Here is a 16999-nt window from a genome sequence, read left to right as displayed (position 1 = left end):
AACATCTAAGCAGCCAGTGCATCTGGAGCACAGTGACTGAGTAGAGACTGGAAGCAGTCAGTAATGAGGTCACAAGAATATAGAGGCCACATTGGAAGGACCTTGTAAGCTGTTGTTAGAATTTTTGCTTGACTGCTTAAGGTTAGAGGAGATTAGAGGGTTTCAAGTAGAGAAGAATTATCATCTGATTTAATTTGGAAAAAATCACTGGGGGCTTTGTGGAGAAGAGGCTGAAGGGACCTGGGAAGGGAGCAGGGAGCTGGGTAGAAGGCTGTGGCAGTAATGCAGGCAGGAGATTACAGAGGGTTAGCTCAGGGTGCTGGTGCTGGCTGTGGTGAGTGCTCAGGTTCTGGTCATATATTTCCACACTGGGCCCACAGGACTTTCTGATGGATTAGAGACAAGGTGGACGAGAATGAGAGGTATCAAAAAAGACTCCAAAAGGGAAAGAGATGGAGCTGTGGATGTCCTTGGCTGAGATGGGACAGAGTGGTGGGGCGGACAGAGGGGGAGCTCAGTTTGGGGTGACCTTCCACAGGGAAGTGTAACCTGTGTGCAGATCCTCAATGTGGCACTTTTGAGCAGATAGAAGTGAGTTCTAGCAAGAAGAGGTTCTTGCTCAGGGAACTTGCCCAGAGATAAAGCATGTACAGACTTAAAAAATATATAAAGTATGCGAGTGATATAGACCAAAGCTGTTTTAGGATTTTAGATGCATGATCATGATGGGCTAGAACAGTTGAGGAGTAGGCTAGCTTAGGTGAGAAACTGGCATTTCCCATGGCTTTGAAATCTCTGCAGGATTTGGCAGGTCAGAGAGCCAGGGGGCCTAAGGACAGAAGTCAGAATGTTTGAGCCGGGGAATAACTCATGTTGGCCAACATGAAGGTTTGAGTCGGAGGTTGGTGGGTTGAGAAAGGCCTTGGGTTCCCGCTACGGAGTTTGGCCTTAATTTTATAGATAATATGCCATGACTGAAGGGATTTGATTTATGGTTGGATTATTGTCTTGGGAAATTTAATCATGCCCATTAGGTTTTCTAAAGGTAAACCTCTTTGTTGTTTTAACCATGCTTATTCTCTGGGTAACTTCCTCATTGTTGACTATCTTCTTCCTGATACATGGTCCCCTCTTGCCCCCTGGAGGCTACTAATTCCTGATTTACCTCCAGTCTCTCTGACCACAGTTCTTTTCTCTTTTACTCAAGAAATATTTATTGAGGGACGCCTGGGTGGCTCAGTTGGTTAAGCAGCTGCCTTCGGCTCAGGTCATGATCCCAGCGTCCTGGGATCGAGTCCCACATCGGGCTCCTTGCTCAGCAGGGAGCCTGCTTCTCCCTCTGCCTCTGCCTGCCATTCTGTCTGCCTGTGCTTGCTCTCTCCCCCTCTCTCTCTCTGATAAATAAATAAAATCTTAAAAAAAAAAAAGAAATATTTATTGAGCACCTGCTGTGTGCCTGAGCTCATGCTGGACATTGAAGACAAAGCCAGGCAGGTGTAGTGGGGAACAGACAGGAAATAAATAATCCCACACACAACTCCATAATTTCAAGTCTGTTAAGCCCTGTGAAGGAAAGCTACAGAGCAATGAGAAGAGGGTTCAGAGTAGGCCTCGTGAGACCTGAGCAATATTGGGTGAAAGGAAGGGGGAAGCAATCTAGACCAAGGGTGTGTGTGCCAAGGCCCCGTGATGGGAATGAGCCTTCATGCACTAGGAGAGGAAACAATGTCCAGTGTGACCACAGAAGTGTGGTCTGTTCTTGACCTCTTGTCTCATGGCACTCCCTCTCAGGGCTGTCATCTGGGCAGTGATTTCTACCTCTTCCTTCTCCCATAACCTCCAGACTTCCCCCTCAGACCCCCAACCTGCATATGCTAAAGGCATGATTAATCTAGCATGTCCCAAACTCTGTGAAGTATCTGCTTACTTGGCTTTTTCTCTAGGACAATATATACATTGGGGCTCTGCTTATCTTCATGTTTTTCTTCTGGTCCTACAAAACTTTCCACCCTCTCTTTCCTGCCAAAACACAGCGCATGTGCTCCTCTTCTGCAAAACCTTCCCTACCCATTTAATTCTACCCCTGTCTTCTGTGGCAGAACAAATTAATCCTGTGACCCTACAAAACACAGTCCATTTCTCTGTTAACCCCATTGGTTTGTACTATTGACCATTGTGTGTTTGTGCTCTGAGTGGATTGAGTCTTTCTAGAGCTTAATTCCCTGGTGCTTGCAGGATATTTGGATGTATCATTGTACTAAATGACTTTTATGAGCAGAACAAAAATAGATATTGAAACACTGATGAAAATGCTCTAAATAGGACAGTGAAAGCAGAGAAAAAGGCAAGAGTGGTGCCTGATACAGAATGAGAGCATATCAGATGAAGAAAACCCATCTCGTTTCCCCTATGGCATCTTAATCAGAGATGTTGTTGATACTCTGGTTGGAGGCCCTGCATAGATCTTATGACATCTGAAAAGCAAGAGATATTTCAAGAGAAAATTGGTCCATTGAGATATTACAATCAACCTCTGGGTCTCATCCTTTACATTTAAGATTGTGTTGTCAATGTCTAGGGCAAAGGGTAAGGGATAAACTGCTTCATATGAAAAGGTTCATTAAAGAAAAAAATAAAATTATGTGCTGGATTGACTGCCCCTCCCCAATAAAAATAGTAATTGATCGTGAACTCTGATAACCAAGAATCTACTTGGAAGTAATTAGTGTTTATGGAGGGTGCATCATGTAATCCATTTATTTTAATTTCCTTTTAAATCTTTGTGATAATGGAGGTGACAGGCTCATTGTTCACTTGTTCTCAGCCCTTCCCAGGAGGGTAGCTTCTCACATGCTCCCCATTCCGGGACAGGCTTCAGGAAAAACAGAAAGGATCTCGTGTTGGTGGTGTTCCATTCAGGTGGGGGAAAAGGGGCACTTAGGGCTTCACTTGACTGGAGGAGATGATTGAATTAACACATGCATTTCCTACCCTGGAGAACTTAGACTCATTCGCACACCGGTGTTTTCTCCTCTGTGCTTGCATTGGGCTTGCAGGTACTTGATCATTATTTCTGACTTTCTAATTATAGCCAAGTCATCACAGATTTGGGTGAGCTGCCTAGTTATTAGATAATTACTCTCACTCTGTTGCAGGGCATATGAAGTTGCAATGAAGCAGAAATGTGCGTTGAATATTGTTGTGTCTTGTTTTCAAGGCTTCCATGTTTTTCCTGTGTATGTATGTCTTGCAAACATATGTTAAACACAGAGCAGTGCTTTATGCTGTGCACTGGGATTTGTATTTCAAAAGAAAGGGTGAGGCTTCTTTGACCCCTCTTGGAGAGAATGGTACTCATGCCTGGGGAGTCATGGGAAAAGCATCATACTCAAAAAGGCTCAAATTTGTCATTCTAAGTGTATCCATAACCAGTAGCAAAATGGGTCCATCTCAAAGAGTAGCAAGTGGAAACCTGGCATGAACTCATTAAAGCTCCCCCTTTAGTGTGTGTGTGTGTGTGTGTGTGTGTGTGTGTGTGTGTTTTCTGCTCTTAAGTAGAGTTCGAACATGAGAGGGCATGTATGTTCCATATATAGTAGTGGGGGTTGTGTGAGGCTGGGGTGAGTGGATGCAGAATGCTAGGGATTCTCCAATGACCCTTGGCTAGGGGCCCTATCTGCATTCCAGCGGAGAGCTTAGTAGGACTGTTTGTGCATGATGTAGTGACTTTTTACTGGACGCTAAAGTCTAGTAGTGTCCCTGGAGCAGCGTCTGTTTCTACCACGCAGCTTCACGTCTAAGGATTTGCATTCTGTAACCACAGAATGGCCTAAATTATGAGTTTTTAGTGGTTATGTTATAATTCTAGACGATGGATAGGAAGGGACCTTATCGAAACATCTAGATAAGTGCATTTCCGACATCGGTGATGAGACTACCTGCACGATTCTTGTTACTTCTGAGAACTACTTGCACTATTAGTTACTTAATAGTTTTTCCTCTAGATTGTATCCTATGTTTGGCTTAGTTTCATCCTAAGCATGATACCTGGATTTGGTGCTGCTGCTGCTTGCACTCTGGAGCTGGGCTGCCCAGGCCCAAATTCTCACTCCACCTCTGTCCGGTCATACTGACTTGGAGCAAGTGGCTCCATCTTTTAGTGTCTCTGCTTCCCAAGTGTAAAACGGGGATAATAATATGATTGGTTTTATTGGGTTTTTGTGAAGATTCAGTGAAAAAAATAAGGATGTAGAGCAGTTACCATAGTACCTTGCACATATTAAGTGCATACAATCCTAGCTATTATTATTCTGTGTTTTTGTAACAACCATGAAAATATTTTTTAAAAAAATCACTTTTGTACCTACTAGAATTAGATCATGCTCTAATAGTGGGATATGTATTTTGCTTTGAGAAGCACTGATCTTGTGATCCGGTCTCATACATTATTTTTTGTGCTTGATTCTCTCCCTTGTGACCATGGAACAGGACCACTTGGGGATTCCACCCCATCTGAGCCTCCATGGGGCCCCATAGCTGCCTCCGCTCCTCTCCAGTTTATCTTTTGACGTCGTGGGGACCAACTCTAATCTCTCTTCTCCAGTATAGTCTCATACATAATTGGAGGACGCTGCCCCATCTCTTGGAGCATTCTCTTTCTCATTCCTACAAACTGTCAGCTTTTCCTCTGAACTCGCCCTGACTTGCTCTGTGCAACGCTATCCCTTTACATGCGAAGAAGCTGTGGGAGCAGAGATTTGTCCTAGGACACCTGGCACACATTTTGCTGGTACTAATTAGTGTTTGTAAATTTTGTGAGCACCTGGTGCCTGGAAGCCTCCAGTGCTTTTTCAGATGCCAGAGTTGCAGGTGAGAAGTGGAAGGAGCCAATGTTTCCATTACAAGGCAGGCACATGAATTTAAAGAAGTCGTGGAAAACTGTACCTGTGGTGCCTCTGTGAAGGGCTGGGCTGGCCAACTTACCTTGTACTGTAAACTCTTTCATCTTCCCAGCATTATAGATCCAGTGTGTTACCTATTAAAAAACCTCATGTGCACGTATGAAAGAGCAGAATCATAGACTATTAGCCTGGGAAGTATCTTGAAAAAATGATATAAAGGTGTTTTGCAAAGGCTAAGCTCCTGACTAAGGGAACAAAAATGTAATATGAACAGCCCTTCTGAAAGGAGAAAACAAATAAAAATAACAACAAAGTCTCATCTCTAGCAGCTACCCTCCCTCCACCACCCACATATCCCATCGTGTCTGTCAGAGTCTTAATTTTTCTTTAAGATCCAGCTTAGGTGTTATTTTCCGCTGGAAAGCCTTCCTTAACCACTGACCATTTCCACCAGGCTGGGGCCAAGTTTTCCCATCCTTTTTCCTGAGCATCCTGTATGGACTTCCAGATTGATGAATCGTAGCCTGTTATAATCATCTCTACCCCTCAAACTCTTTACCCCAAACTCCTTGAGGCAGCGTCTGTCTCATTAGTATTTCTGTTCCCAGGAACTACCTAATATCTACCATAATCCATATGTTGCCCAGCATAAAGAATGCATGGGATATTCATTGATGAATGAGTACATTCGGCAGGGTAGAGTTTGAGGCTGTCATATAATGTATTGTGAAGGCTTCATGGGGAAGCTGGTGCTTGAGTCATTTGGAGGTCTCAATGAACATATGCCAAGCTGAGAGGAAAGGGGCAACCCTCTAGGCAAAGGCAAGGGCCCTGAGGCATGGCTGAGGTTACTATTTTAGAACAACCACCAACTCTAAAAAAATGTATTTTAACCCCAAACATATCATCTTTTAAAAATTTCTTTTCAGTGTTCCAGATTCATTGTTTATGTGCCACACCCTGTGCTCCATGCAACAGGTGCCCTCCATAATACCTACCACCAGGCTTACCCAACCCCCAACCCTCCTCCCCTCCAAAGCCCTCAGATTGTTTCTCAGAGTCCACTATCTCTCATGGTTTGTCTCCCCCTCTGATTTCCCTCAATTCACTTCTCCTCGTCTCCCCACGTCCTCTGTGTTATTCCTTATGCTCTGCAAATAAGTGAAACCATATGATAATTGAGTCTCTCTGCTTGGATGTGTTTCACTGAGCATAATCTCTTCCAGTCCCATCCGTGTTGATGCAAAAGTCGGGTATTCATCCTTTCTGATGGAGGCATACTACTCCATTGTGTATATGGACCACATCTCTTTATCCATTCATCCGTTGAAGTGCATCTTGGTTCTTTCCACAGTTTGGTGACTGTGGCCATTGCTGCTATGAACATTGAGGTACAGATGGCTCTTCTTTTCACTACATCTGTATCTTTGAGGTAAATACCTAGTGGTGCAATTGCAGGGTCATAGGGAAGCTCTATTTTTAATTTCTTAAGGAATCTCCACACTGTTTTCCAAAGTGGCTGCATTAACTTGCATTCCCACCAGTAGTGTAAGAGGGTCCCCCTTTCTCCACATCCTCTCCAGCAACGTGATGCCCCCAGTTTTGTTTTTCTTTTTCAACATTTCCTTAGCAATTAGGGGTCTCTTCTAGTTCTGTACAAATTTCAGGATTGTTTGCTCCAGCTCTTTGAAAAATGCTGGTGGAATTTTTATCAGAATGGCACTGAAAGTGTAGAATGCTTTAGGCAGTATAGACATTTTAACAATGTTTATTCTTCTGATCCATGAGCATGGAATGGTATTCCATCTTTTTGTTTCTTCTTCAGTTTCTTTTCTTTCTTTCTTTCTTTCTTTCTTTTTTTTTTTTTTTTTTTTTTTCCATATCCATTATTTTTAATGTCCAGCGTTTATAATACGAGGGCCAGAGCTCTTTCCCCACCTCAAGTTTATAAGTTTTCGATTGGCTTGTGAGGCCAATAGAGATACTTCTTCTTGTCTAATTTGGTTTCTGGGAAGGCTTCATTCAGGTCCTCAATGGTCATCTGATCGAACGGAATTATGTTCCTTAGCTTCTCCAGCTGTTTTTCGTATTCCACAATCCTGGCCTTGGAGAGAGACAAAAACTCAGCACAACTTTTCACATCTTCTTTTTCTTCAGCGTCCACCTGAACAGTGTATTTATCCTCTGGCACAGGAATCTTCAGGGCATTGAACTTCTTCTCAAAGTCATCTACCAAGCCAGCCTTCGCCACATTGGCCTTGTAGTAAGCCCAGCCGATAGCAGGGGGTTTCTCAGGGAGAGTAGCCAACTTGGAGGTAAGTGTCTCATTCCAAGATTTCAGGGAGTTAGCAATGGCCTTCTGGTTTCGGGGTATGATCTCCCCAAAAGCTACCCAGTCAATGGTTTTTAGAGCAAGTTTTCGCCCAGCCATCTTGAGATCCTTCACCGACCCCGGCTGCCCAGAGTCCACAGCAGCAAGGAACGGAACTCTCTTCTTCAGTTTCTTTTATGAGTGTTTTGTAGTTCCTTGAGTACAGATCCTTTACCTCTTTGGTTAAGTTTATTCCCAGGTATCTTATGGTTCTTGGTGCTGTAATAAATGGAATCAATTCTCTAATTTCCCTTTCTGTATTTTCATTGTTAGTGTGTAAGAAAGCAACTGATTTCTGTACATTGATTTTAGTATCCTGCCACATGACTGAATTGCTGTATGAGTTCTAGTAGTTGGGGGGGGGTGGAATCTTTTGGGTTTTCCATATAAAGTATCATATCATCTGTGAAGAGAGAGACAGTTTGACTTCTTCACTACCAATTTGAATACCTTTTATTTCTCTTTGTTGTCTGATGGCTGTTGCTAGGACTTCTAATACTATGTTGAACAAGAGTGGTGAGAGTGGGCATCCTTGTTGTGTTCCTGATCTCAAAGGGAAGGCTGTCAGCCTTTCCCCATTGAGGATGATATTCGCTGTGGGTTTTTCATAGATAGATTTTATGAAGTTGAGGAATGTTCCCTCTATCCCTATACCTTGAAGCATTTTAATCAGGAATGGAGGCTGTATCTTGTCAAATGCTTTTTCTGCATCAATTGAGAGGACCATGTGGTTCTTCTCTCTTCTCTTAGTGATTTGTTATGTTACATTGATTGATTTGCGAATGTTGAACCTCCTCCCAGGGATACATCCCACCTGGTCATGGTGGATAATCTTTTTAATGTACTGTTGGATCTTATAAGCTAGAATCTTGTTGAGAATCTTAGCATCCATGTTCATTAGGGATATTGGTCTGAAATTCTCCTTTTTGGTGGGCTTTGGATTAACCAGGAAATCAAAGAAGAACTTCAACAATTCATGGAAACCAATGAGAATGAAGACACTTTGGTCCAAAACCTATGTGTTGCAGCAAAGACAGTCCTAAGGGAAAATACATAACCCTTCAAGCCTCCCTCACAAAAAATTGAAAAATCCAGAATACACCAGCTCTCTTTACACCTTAAAGAACTGGAGAATCAACAACAAATTAAGCCAATCCCACACATAAGAAGGGAAATAATCAAGATTAGAGCAGAGATCAATGACACAGAGACTAGAGATACAGTAGAATGTATCAATGAAACCAGAAGCTGGTATTTTGAAAGAATCAATAAGATTGATAAACCATTGGCCAAACTAATCCAAAAGAAAGAGAGGGCCCAAATTAATAAAATTATGAATGAAAAGAGAGAGATCATGACTAACACCAGGGAAATAGAAACAATCATCAGAAATTCTTATCAACAGTTATATGCCAATAAATTAAGCAACCTAGATGAAATGATGCATTCCTGGAAACCTATAAGCTTCCAAAACTGAATCAGGAAGAAATTGACAACCTGAATAGACCAATATCTAGTAACGAGATTGAAGCAGTGATCAAAACCTCCTGAAGAACAAGAGCCTCGGACCTGATGGATTCCCTGGGGAATTCTACCAAACTTCCAAAGAAGAAATAACACCTATTCTCCTGAAGCTCTTTCAAAAAACTGAAGCAGAAGGAAAACTTCCAGACTCTTTTTATGAAGACAGCATTACCCTGATCCCCAAACCAGACAGAAACATATCTTTTTTGCAGAACATACCTAATGTCTTACTCTGAGTTCATTCTTTAGTTCATGTATTTGCAGTTACATTTTGAATTGTCTGATGTTTATGGATAAGAGATTCATGGGGTTGGGCATTTTCTCCTTCCTGACCCACCTCTTTCCCTCTTTCTCACTTTCCTTTTCTCTTTCTCTCCTTGTTTCTCTAAGATCCTGCTGTGCAGAGACATTGTCCAGATATTTGGGGGACTCAGCTAAGGAGCTTAGGGTCTGGAGATGAACCTCATGTACAGGACTGCAATGCAGAGGGTGCTGAAATCTGCAGGAGAACACTTGCTTGGTTCTAGGAGGATTCATAGTGGGGAGAACTTCCATGTGGAGGAAACCAGAGATGGCTCCAGGGCGAGGATCATTTTTATTCCACATGTGGAGTTTAGGTGGGTGTGTAGTGATGTTGATGGTTGGGAAGTAGGTGGGTGAGGGTGGTGGGCATTCCCAGGACAGGGAACAGCATAAGCCAGTGTCTGAAGGCAGGATAGCCTGGAATGTCATGAAGAACCAACAGCATTCTGTGTGGCTGGACAAGAGAGTGAGTAGGAGCAAATAACCTTGGAGAGTTAAATAATGGGTAGTACAAGGTTTTTTTTTTTTTTAAGATTTTTATTTATTTATTTGACAGACCACAAGTAGGCAGAGAGGCAGGCAGAGAGAGAGAGAGGAGGAAGCAGGCTCCCCACTGAGCAGAGAGCCCGATGTGGGGCTTGATCCCAGGACCCTGGGATCATGACCTGAGCCGAAGGCAGAGGCTTTAACCCACTGAGCCACCTATCTGGTATGAGGTTCTTGAATGAAGTTTGCACTTTCTTCTTCAGGCAGTGGGAAGCCACTGCAGACATTTAGCATGCCTTTGCTGTATCAGAGCTATAGTCAGAGTCAAGTATCTTAACTAGAAAAAAAAAAAAACCCAAAACCAAAAACCAGAAACAAAACTACTTTGGAAAGATGCTCAGTAAGTGAACTGACATGAGGTAAGAACCCAGAGAGGCAGGATGGAAGTTAGTCCTGACCACACAATGCTTCGAGATCTTTCAGGATTCTTTCTGTGCCCAGTTCAATGTAGAAAGTGGCACAGGGCAGGTATTGATGGGAAAGGACCAAGACAACAATAAGAATGGTAATCGTTTCCTAAGACCTAAAGGCAAAGCCGTTGGTCCACTGATCTGCTCTGTGGTTAGAAGAGTCTTATTGCTGCCGGGTGTGGGTTGAATCATTATATACATCTCTTGTAGGTTCACTATGCCTGGTAATTTTTCTGTGGTTTGGATAACAAGTAGTTCTGAGACTCTTTCTGAAATATAAGAGTACCCCCCATGAAGCACAGGGGTTCCCAAGATACTGAGTCTTGTTGGTTCCTTGGAGGAGCTCATATTTCAGAAACATCCAAGAGAGATTGCATGAGTATTGAGATACCCTCCAAATGGCTTTTAAAGCTACAGCTGGCTGAATGAGAAGACAGGTTAAACAGGCTTTCCATATGAATAGAACATGATTATAATTATTTATATCCTTGAGTTATGAGGCTTAGTTTCTGCCATGTGCAGATTTGCAAATTTTTATGACTCAAAGAAATATATAGTAGAGCTAGGATCCAGGCACACATCATTTTGCGTTTGTTAAAGACTTGGGATTTTGCATGTACAGCAAGTCACACTTTCTTTTTCTGAGATGGGCAAAAGGCACATAGAATAAGATGTTGAGAACTTTTAGGATTGTATCATTTATTTTGGGGAAGGTCACTACTTAGTGTTTAACTTTTGTCCTCATTACTGTCCTTCCTGTGGGCTGAATCGTATCTCCCAATTCATCAATTGAAGCCCCAGCCTCCCAGTGGATGGCATTTGGAAATGGAGCCTTTTAGAGGTGCTTAGGTTTAGATGAGGTCATGGGGATGGGGCCCTTATGATGGGATCAGTGCCCTTATAACAGGAGGCAGCAGAGTTTCCTCTTGCTCTGTGTGCCACATGAGGACACAGGGAGACGGAAGTCATCTGCAAGTCAGGATGAGAGTTCTTGCCAGAAATCAGAGCAGCTGGCACCTTGGGCTTGGACTTCCAGCCTCCAGAATTGTGAGAAAATACATTTCTGATGTTTAAGCCCGTCTTTCTGTGGATATTTTGTTACGGCACCCTGAACTGATGAACATGGTCCCACCACAAGCAGGACTTGCAAAAAGTACAATGGAAGGTTAGAAATCATGGGTTTAGCACATAGAAATGTTCCACCATTTCTTTTTGAGGTTGTGTTAATAATGCATTTTTGGCATATAAATATCAGAGACAGGCTGAGGCAAAAACTGGGGTCTGTGTGTGAGACAAATTCTAGTAAAAGAGAGAAGATACTTTGCTTAAAAATAATAATAATAAAAAAAAGTCCTTGGAACCTGGGGCACTATCTGCCTTAGGTATGGAAACTTCCAGCCTTTTGGGTATTTAACTAATTTAACTTTTTACTTAACCAACTTAACTGGCATAATGTTTAAATACAAAAGTTCTTGGATATACCAGAAGACTAATGAATTGGTTATTTTCTGATTATTATCAGTGTTGGAGGTCCTGGAGCAATAGGAGAACTACCTAAGATAAAACAATTTGAGACAGTAAAGGTCAAGAGAAGCATGAAAGCATTTCAAAAAGATGGAAATCCACCTGTCAGTTTTAGCTCTCCTAAAAAATCATCCGTTCCGTGTCTGAAGGCCAGCCTCGTGTGTGCCAAGTTCTGTGTAGCACAACAAAGGGGAAAGGAGGAAGTATGTGGAGGGGGTCCTAGCTGGGTTCTTGTACCTCACAGATGTGAAATACAGGGGGAGTCTTTAGGCAGTGGTTTCACAGATCTCTGAGGCTGCAGCCCTGTTGGAAGAGAATGTATCATCAGCCTTTCACTGTCCTAGGCTCTTAAAGGACTAGGCAGTATTTCATGAGTTTTATTTGACTTTTTTTTTTTTAATTTGTGCAATAATGAGCTGGGCTTCTTTTGGAATTTTAGGATATAGGATGATATTTTGAGGAATTCTGTAATCAAAAGAAAAGGTACATTAGGTATCCTTAATTTGAAGCCACACAATTCCCCAGTATTAACTTGAGTAAGTTAGAGAGTTGAATTCATTTTTTAGATTAACTAATGTTAATAGATAGTCTATAACTACCAGGAGTATTTAAAGCCATAGGAAGATTAGAATATAACTTACTGAACACTTGTTTCCTGAAAAACTTTTATATACTTTTCATGATAGTGAGTGTTAAGTTCTTGAGAAATCAAATCAGAATGGCTGAGGCATTCCCTCTGCGCACATCTCTGCACCTGGCCTTAGAGAAGCTACAGAGAAGCATCAGACCTGTGCTATCCAAGACACTAGCCACTAGTGCACATGTAAATTTAAGCTTAATTCATTAAAATGAACTGAAGTAACAAAATTCTGTTGCTTAGTTGCACCACACACATTTCAAGTCTTCATTTGGTGTAGTAGCTCAGCTCTCAGAGACAGCGGGGGTAGGGAACATTTCTCATTGTCTCAGTAAGTTCTGACAGTGCTGTGCGAGACGATTTTCTCTGCCTTCACTGAATTTTAATCGAGTTGAGATCCGGGACCAAAAAAAAGTGTGAAAAGGAGACGACAAAAGAAAATGTAATTAACGTTTTATCAGGCATGTCTTGGTGTAGGCTGTGATTGATTATTGAAGTAATTTTACAGGTAATATATAATACAGGACATGAGGCAGAGGTGGTCAGGGAAGAGTTGGGATTTTTATTGGAGGTTAAAGGAAGAGGTTAGATTCTGGCAAGCAGTGAAGTGGAAGGCATTCTAGGAGAATGGATTGGAAGTTTTGTGGGAAAGGGGCAAGGGGTGACACTCTAAGATGTGTTTGAGGCAGTAACAGTTGTATACTTTGTAGGACTAAGGGCAGAATGAATATGTGGGATTGTCTTGTAAAAAACTTATCAAGAATTTCCAGGGGTGCCTGCGTGGCTCAGTGGATTAAGCCTCTGCCTTCAGCCCAGGTGATGATCTCAGGGTCCTGACATTGAGCCCCACATCAAGCTCTCTGCTTGGTGGGGAGCCTGCTTTTCCCTCTCCCTCTGCTACCCCTCTGCTTGTGCTCTCTTGCTCTCTCTGTCAAATAATTAAATAAAATCTTTAAAAAAAAAAAAAAAAAGAATTTCCAGAGGCACTTGGGTGGCCCAGTTGGTGGAGCACCTGCCTTCGGCTCAGGTCATGATCCCAGGATCCTGGAATCTGCATCCAGGATCCTGGAGTCCTGCATCTGGCTCCCTGCTCAGCAGGAAGCCTGCTTCTCCCTCTCTCTCTGCTGCTCCCCCTGCATGTGCTCTCTTGCTCTCTTGGTCAAATAAATAAATAAATAAATAGTATCTTTAACCCATTTTTAAAAAGATTTTATTCATTTATTTATTTGACAGACAGAGATCACAAGTAGGCAGAGAGGCAGGCAGAAAGAGAGAAGGAAGCAGGCTTTCTGCTGAGCAGAGAGCTCAGGTCCTGCCAGAGCAGGACCCTGGGATCATGACCTGAGCTGAAGGCAGAGGCTTTAAACCACTGAGTCACCCAGGTGCCCCTAAAGAAATAAGTGTCTTTAAAAAAAATTATGAAGAATGCCCAGACTGTGACAGCAGTGCATTAGGCCACACATGGGGCGCTGGGATAGGATGCCTGCCTGCGAAGCTGGCCCTGGATTGAGGGAGGGTGAATAAGCTGAGCTGATGAGGCTCTAATGAGCTCCACAGGTGAGTATTTAGAAATGTTACCAGAAGCTCTGTTAGAGCTTAAAACTTCTCTTTGTCTCAGCTTTGCCATCCCACGGTGTGGAATATTCCTCAGGGGTTGTTGAAGCCAGAGCCCTTCTCTTCACCCAATGGTTCCTCCTCCCATCCTGAGCACGACACTAAAGACAGTGTTATTATTTTGGACACGATGAAAAGCATAGCTACATGACCAACCCCTTCCTTTCTACTACTGATTGCAAACATTATCTCTTCAAAGAAGATGAATGATGGTGTCTAGAAAGAACCAGCTTACTGCCCTGCTAGCTGGGACTTGGCACCCATTAGGGAGTTAGGTGACAGTTGTACCAAAACTTCCCTTTTAGGTTTAAATGCCTCAAAGCAATGTATCACTTCAAGTATAAAAAGCAAAATAGAAATCACTGTGGAGGCAACATATTTTTATTTTAGACATACTTAAAAAATAATATATGCAGTAGACTGGAAGTTCTGGGCACTCGAGTCTGACTTTGCATGAGCTGTGATGTGTGGTGTCATCTTTGGTTGAATGTCTCATCTGTCAGTGCGTAGCCTTTCCCTGTGAAGTAATGATGAGTTCAAATATTTGCCTACTCTCTGGGTAGTTAAGGAGAATACTAGAATAATGCAGACTTGACGAAGATGTAAACCTTTTATTTAGCAAAGAATTCAGATTCTCTTTATTCCTCTTTATTCCTTTTCTTCAGAGTCTACCACATCCACTCTGGCCCAGCAAAGGTGGTGTCTCAGTTTTACTTCTTTAGGCAATAAACACATTTCCCCGTGGCATTATTTAACTTTTTATTTTGAGATAATTGCACATTTAGACACAGTTATAAGAAGTAATAGACATATAGCATATTATCCTTCACCTAGTTTTCCTCAATGATAGTATCTTGCAGAACTGTGGTACATGATCACAAACAGGGTATTAGCATTGATACAGCCACCAGTTATTCAGATTTCTACAGTTTTGCCTGTATTCATTCATGTCCTTATGTTTAATTCTTTGTAATTTTATCAGCTATATAGGTTCACACGCAACTGCAATCATCAAGATTTGGAAGTCCCATCACCACAGGGATCCCTCATGTTATAACCACACTCACTAAAATATCTCCCCCATTATCTGTAACCCCTGGCAACCTCTTACATGTTCTTCATGTCCATAATTGTGTTATTTAAAGACAAAGTAATTGTTGGGACACCTGAATGACTTGGTGGATTGAGCCTCTGCCTTCAGTTCAGGTCATGATCCCAGGTTCCTGGGATCGAGCCTCTCATTGGGCTCCCAAATTAGCAGAGAGTCTGCTTCTCTCTCTCCCTCTGCTGCTCTCTCTGCTTGTTCTCTCTCTCTCTCTCTCTCTAAAATAAAGAAATAAAATCTTAAAAAAAGAAGACAAAATAATTATAGTCCTACACTAAGTAATCTTTTAGGATTGTCTCTTTTTTTTCTCAGCTTAATTCTCTGATTATTAATCTACATTGTTGTGTGTATTGATAATTTTCTTCTTGTATCACTGAGCAGTATCCCATGGTATGGATGTACCACATTTGTTTAAAAGTTACCTAGGTAGTTTCCTTTTGGGGGTTATTACAAATAAAAACGAACATTCATTGGATCAGATTGCTAGGCTACTGTACCAGAGTACCACAGATTGAATGTCTTAACCAACAGAAATGTATTTTCTTACACTTTTGGCAGTTAGAAGTCCAAGATCAAGGTGTTGGTAGGCTTGGTTTCTTCTGAGGGCTCTCTGCTTGGCTTATAGATGGTCACCAGCTGCCTGTGTCATCATGCGTGCCTGTGTCCAAGTTTCTTTTCTTATAAAAACATTAGATGGAGTCCACCCCAATGACCTCACGGAACCTTTATTAGCTCTCTACAGACACTGTTTCCAAATATAGTCACATACTAAGATATTGGAGGTTAGCAAACTCAACATATGAATTTGGAGGTAGGGAGAACTCAGTTCAGCCCATAACATTCATGTATGGTTTTTCTGTGAATATCATTTTTATTTTGCTCAAATAAATGCCCAAGAGTACAATTGCTGGACTGTATGGTATTTGCAAGTTTAGTGTTGTGGTTGTTTTTATTGTTTTAAGCTGCCAAGGAGTGACACAGAGTGGTTAAACTGGTTTACATTCCCACCAGCAATGGATGAGTGATCTGGTTTCTCTGCATACACAGCAGCATTTTATTATTTTAGTCATTGTGACAAATGTGTAATGATATCTCATTGCAGATTTAACTTGCATTTCTCTTTTGGTGAGTGATGTTGAACTTCTTTTCATGTGCTTATTTGCCATCTGTATATACTCTTTGGAGAAAAGTCTGTTCCTGTCTTTGCCCATTTTTGAATTGGAGATTGTTTTCTTGCTGTTGACTTTTGAGAGTCCTTTATGTATTCTATATATGAATTCCTTTTCAAATATGTGGTTTGCAAGTCACAGATGTGTAGCTTGTCTTTTCATCCTCTTAACAAGATCTTTCACAGAACAGATATTTAAATTGTGATGAAGTTCAATTTATCAGTTTTTTCTTTTATGTGATTGTGCTTTTGGTTCAAGCCTAAAAGGTCTATCTAGCCTCAGATCCCCAAAGATTTTCTTCTGTGTTTTTTAAATTAAAATTTTACAGTTTTTTTTTTTTTTAACATTTACCTCTATGGTCCATATTGACTTAATTTTTGGTATAAGATGTGGGCTTTAGTTTGAGGTTAAATCTGGCTGTGGATGTGCAAGTGTTCCAGTATCGTTTGTTGAAAGGCTATTCTTCCTCCATCAAGTTGCTTTTGCCCCATTGTCAAGTATGTATTGGACATATTTTCATGTCTGTTTCTGGGTTCTCTGGTCTGTTCCATTGACCAATGTGTCTGTTCTGCTAGTATGAAAATGTCTTGGTTATTGTAACAGCATAGTAAATCTTGGTAATGGGTAGTGCAATTCCTTCTATTATATTTTTCCCCCCAAGATTGTTTTAACTATGGTTAGCGCCTATGACTTTTTGTATAATTTTAGAATAAGCTTTTTTATGTCTACAAAAAAATAAAACCCTACTAAGATTTTGATAGTAATTGCAGCAGATCAATTTGGGGAGAATTGACATCTTTACCATGCTGATTCTGCAAATTCATGAAAATGATATGTCTCTCTACTTGCTTAGATCTTCTTTGATTTCTTTCATCGGCATTTTATAGTGTTCACC

The 16999-nt window shown here is 41.5% G+C and overlaps 2 protein-coding genes across 3 annotated transcripts in view; one reads left to right on the top strand and one right to left on the bottom strand.

The window, feature by feature from the left end:
- Positions 1-16999, top strand: part of MTUS2 (microtubule associated scaffold protein 2) — a 576541-nt gene that overhangs the window by 70093 nt on the left and 489449 nt on the right. The window lies entirely within an intron of this gene.
- LOC116574024 (ATP synthase subunit d, mitochondrial-like) lies at positions 6791-7384 on the bottom strand. Its single transcript, XM_032314534.1, has one exon. The coding sequence runs from the start codon at positions 7330-7332 to the stop codon at positions 6847-6849; it is 486 nt and encodes a 161-aa protein (XP_032170425.1). The 5' UTR covers positions 7333-7384; the 3' UTR covers positions 6791-6846.

This window comes from Mustela erminea, chromosome 15 (genome assembly GCF_009829155.1).
Source record: "Mustela erminea isolate mMusErm1 chromosome 15, mMusErm1.Pri, whole genome shotgun sequence".
In the NCBI taxonomy this organism is placed as follows: Eukaryota; Metazoa; Chordata; class Mammalia; order Carnivora; family Mustelidae; genus Mustela; species Mustela erminea.
Note: the sequence above shows the minus strand (reverse complement) of the source record. Positions and strands in the feature narration are given on the sequence as shown.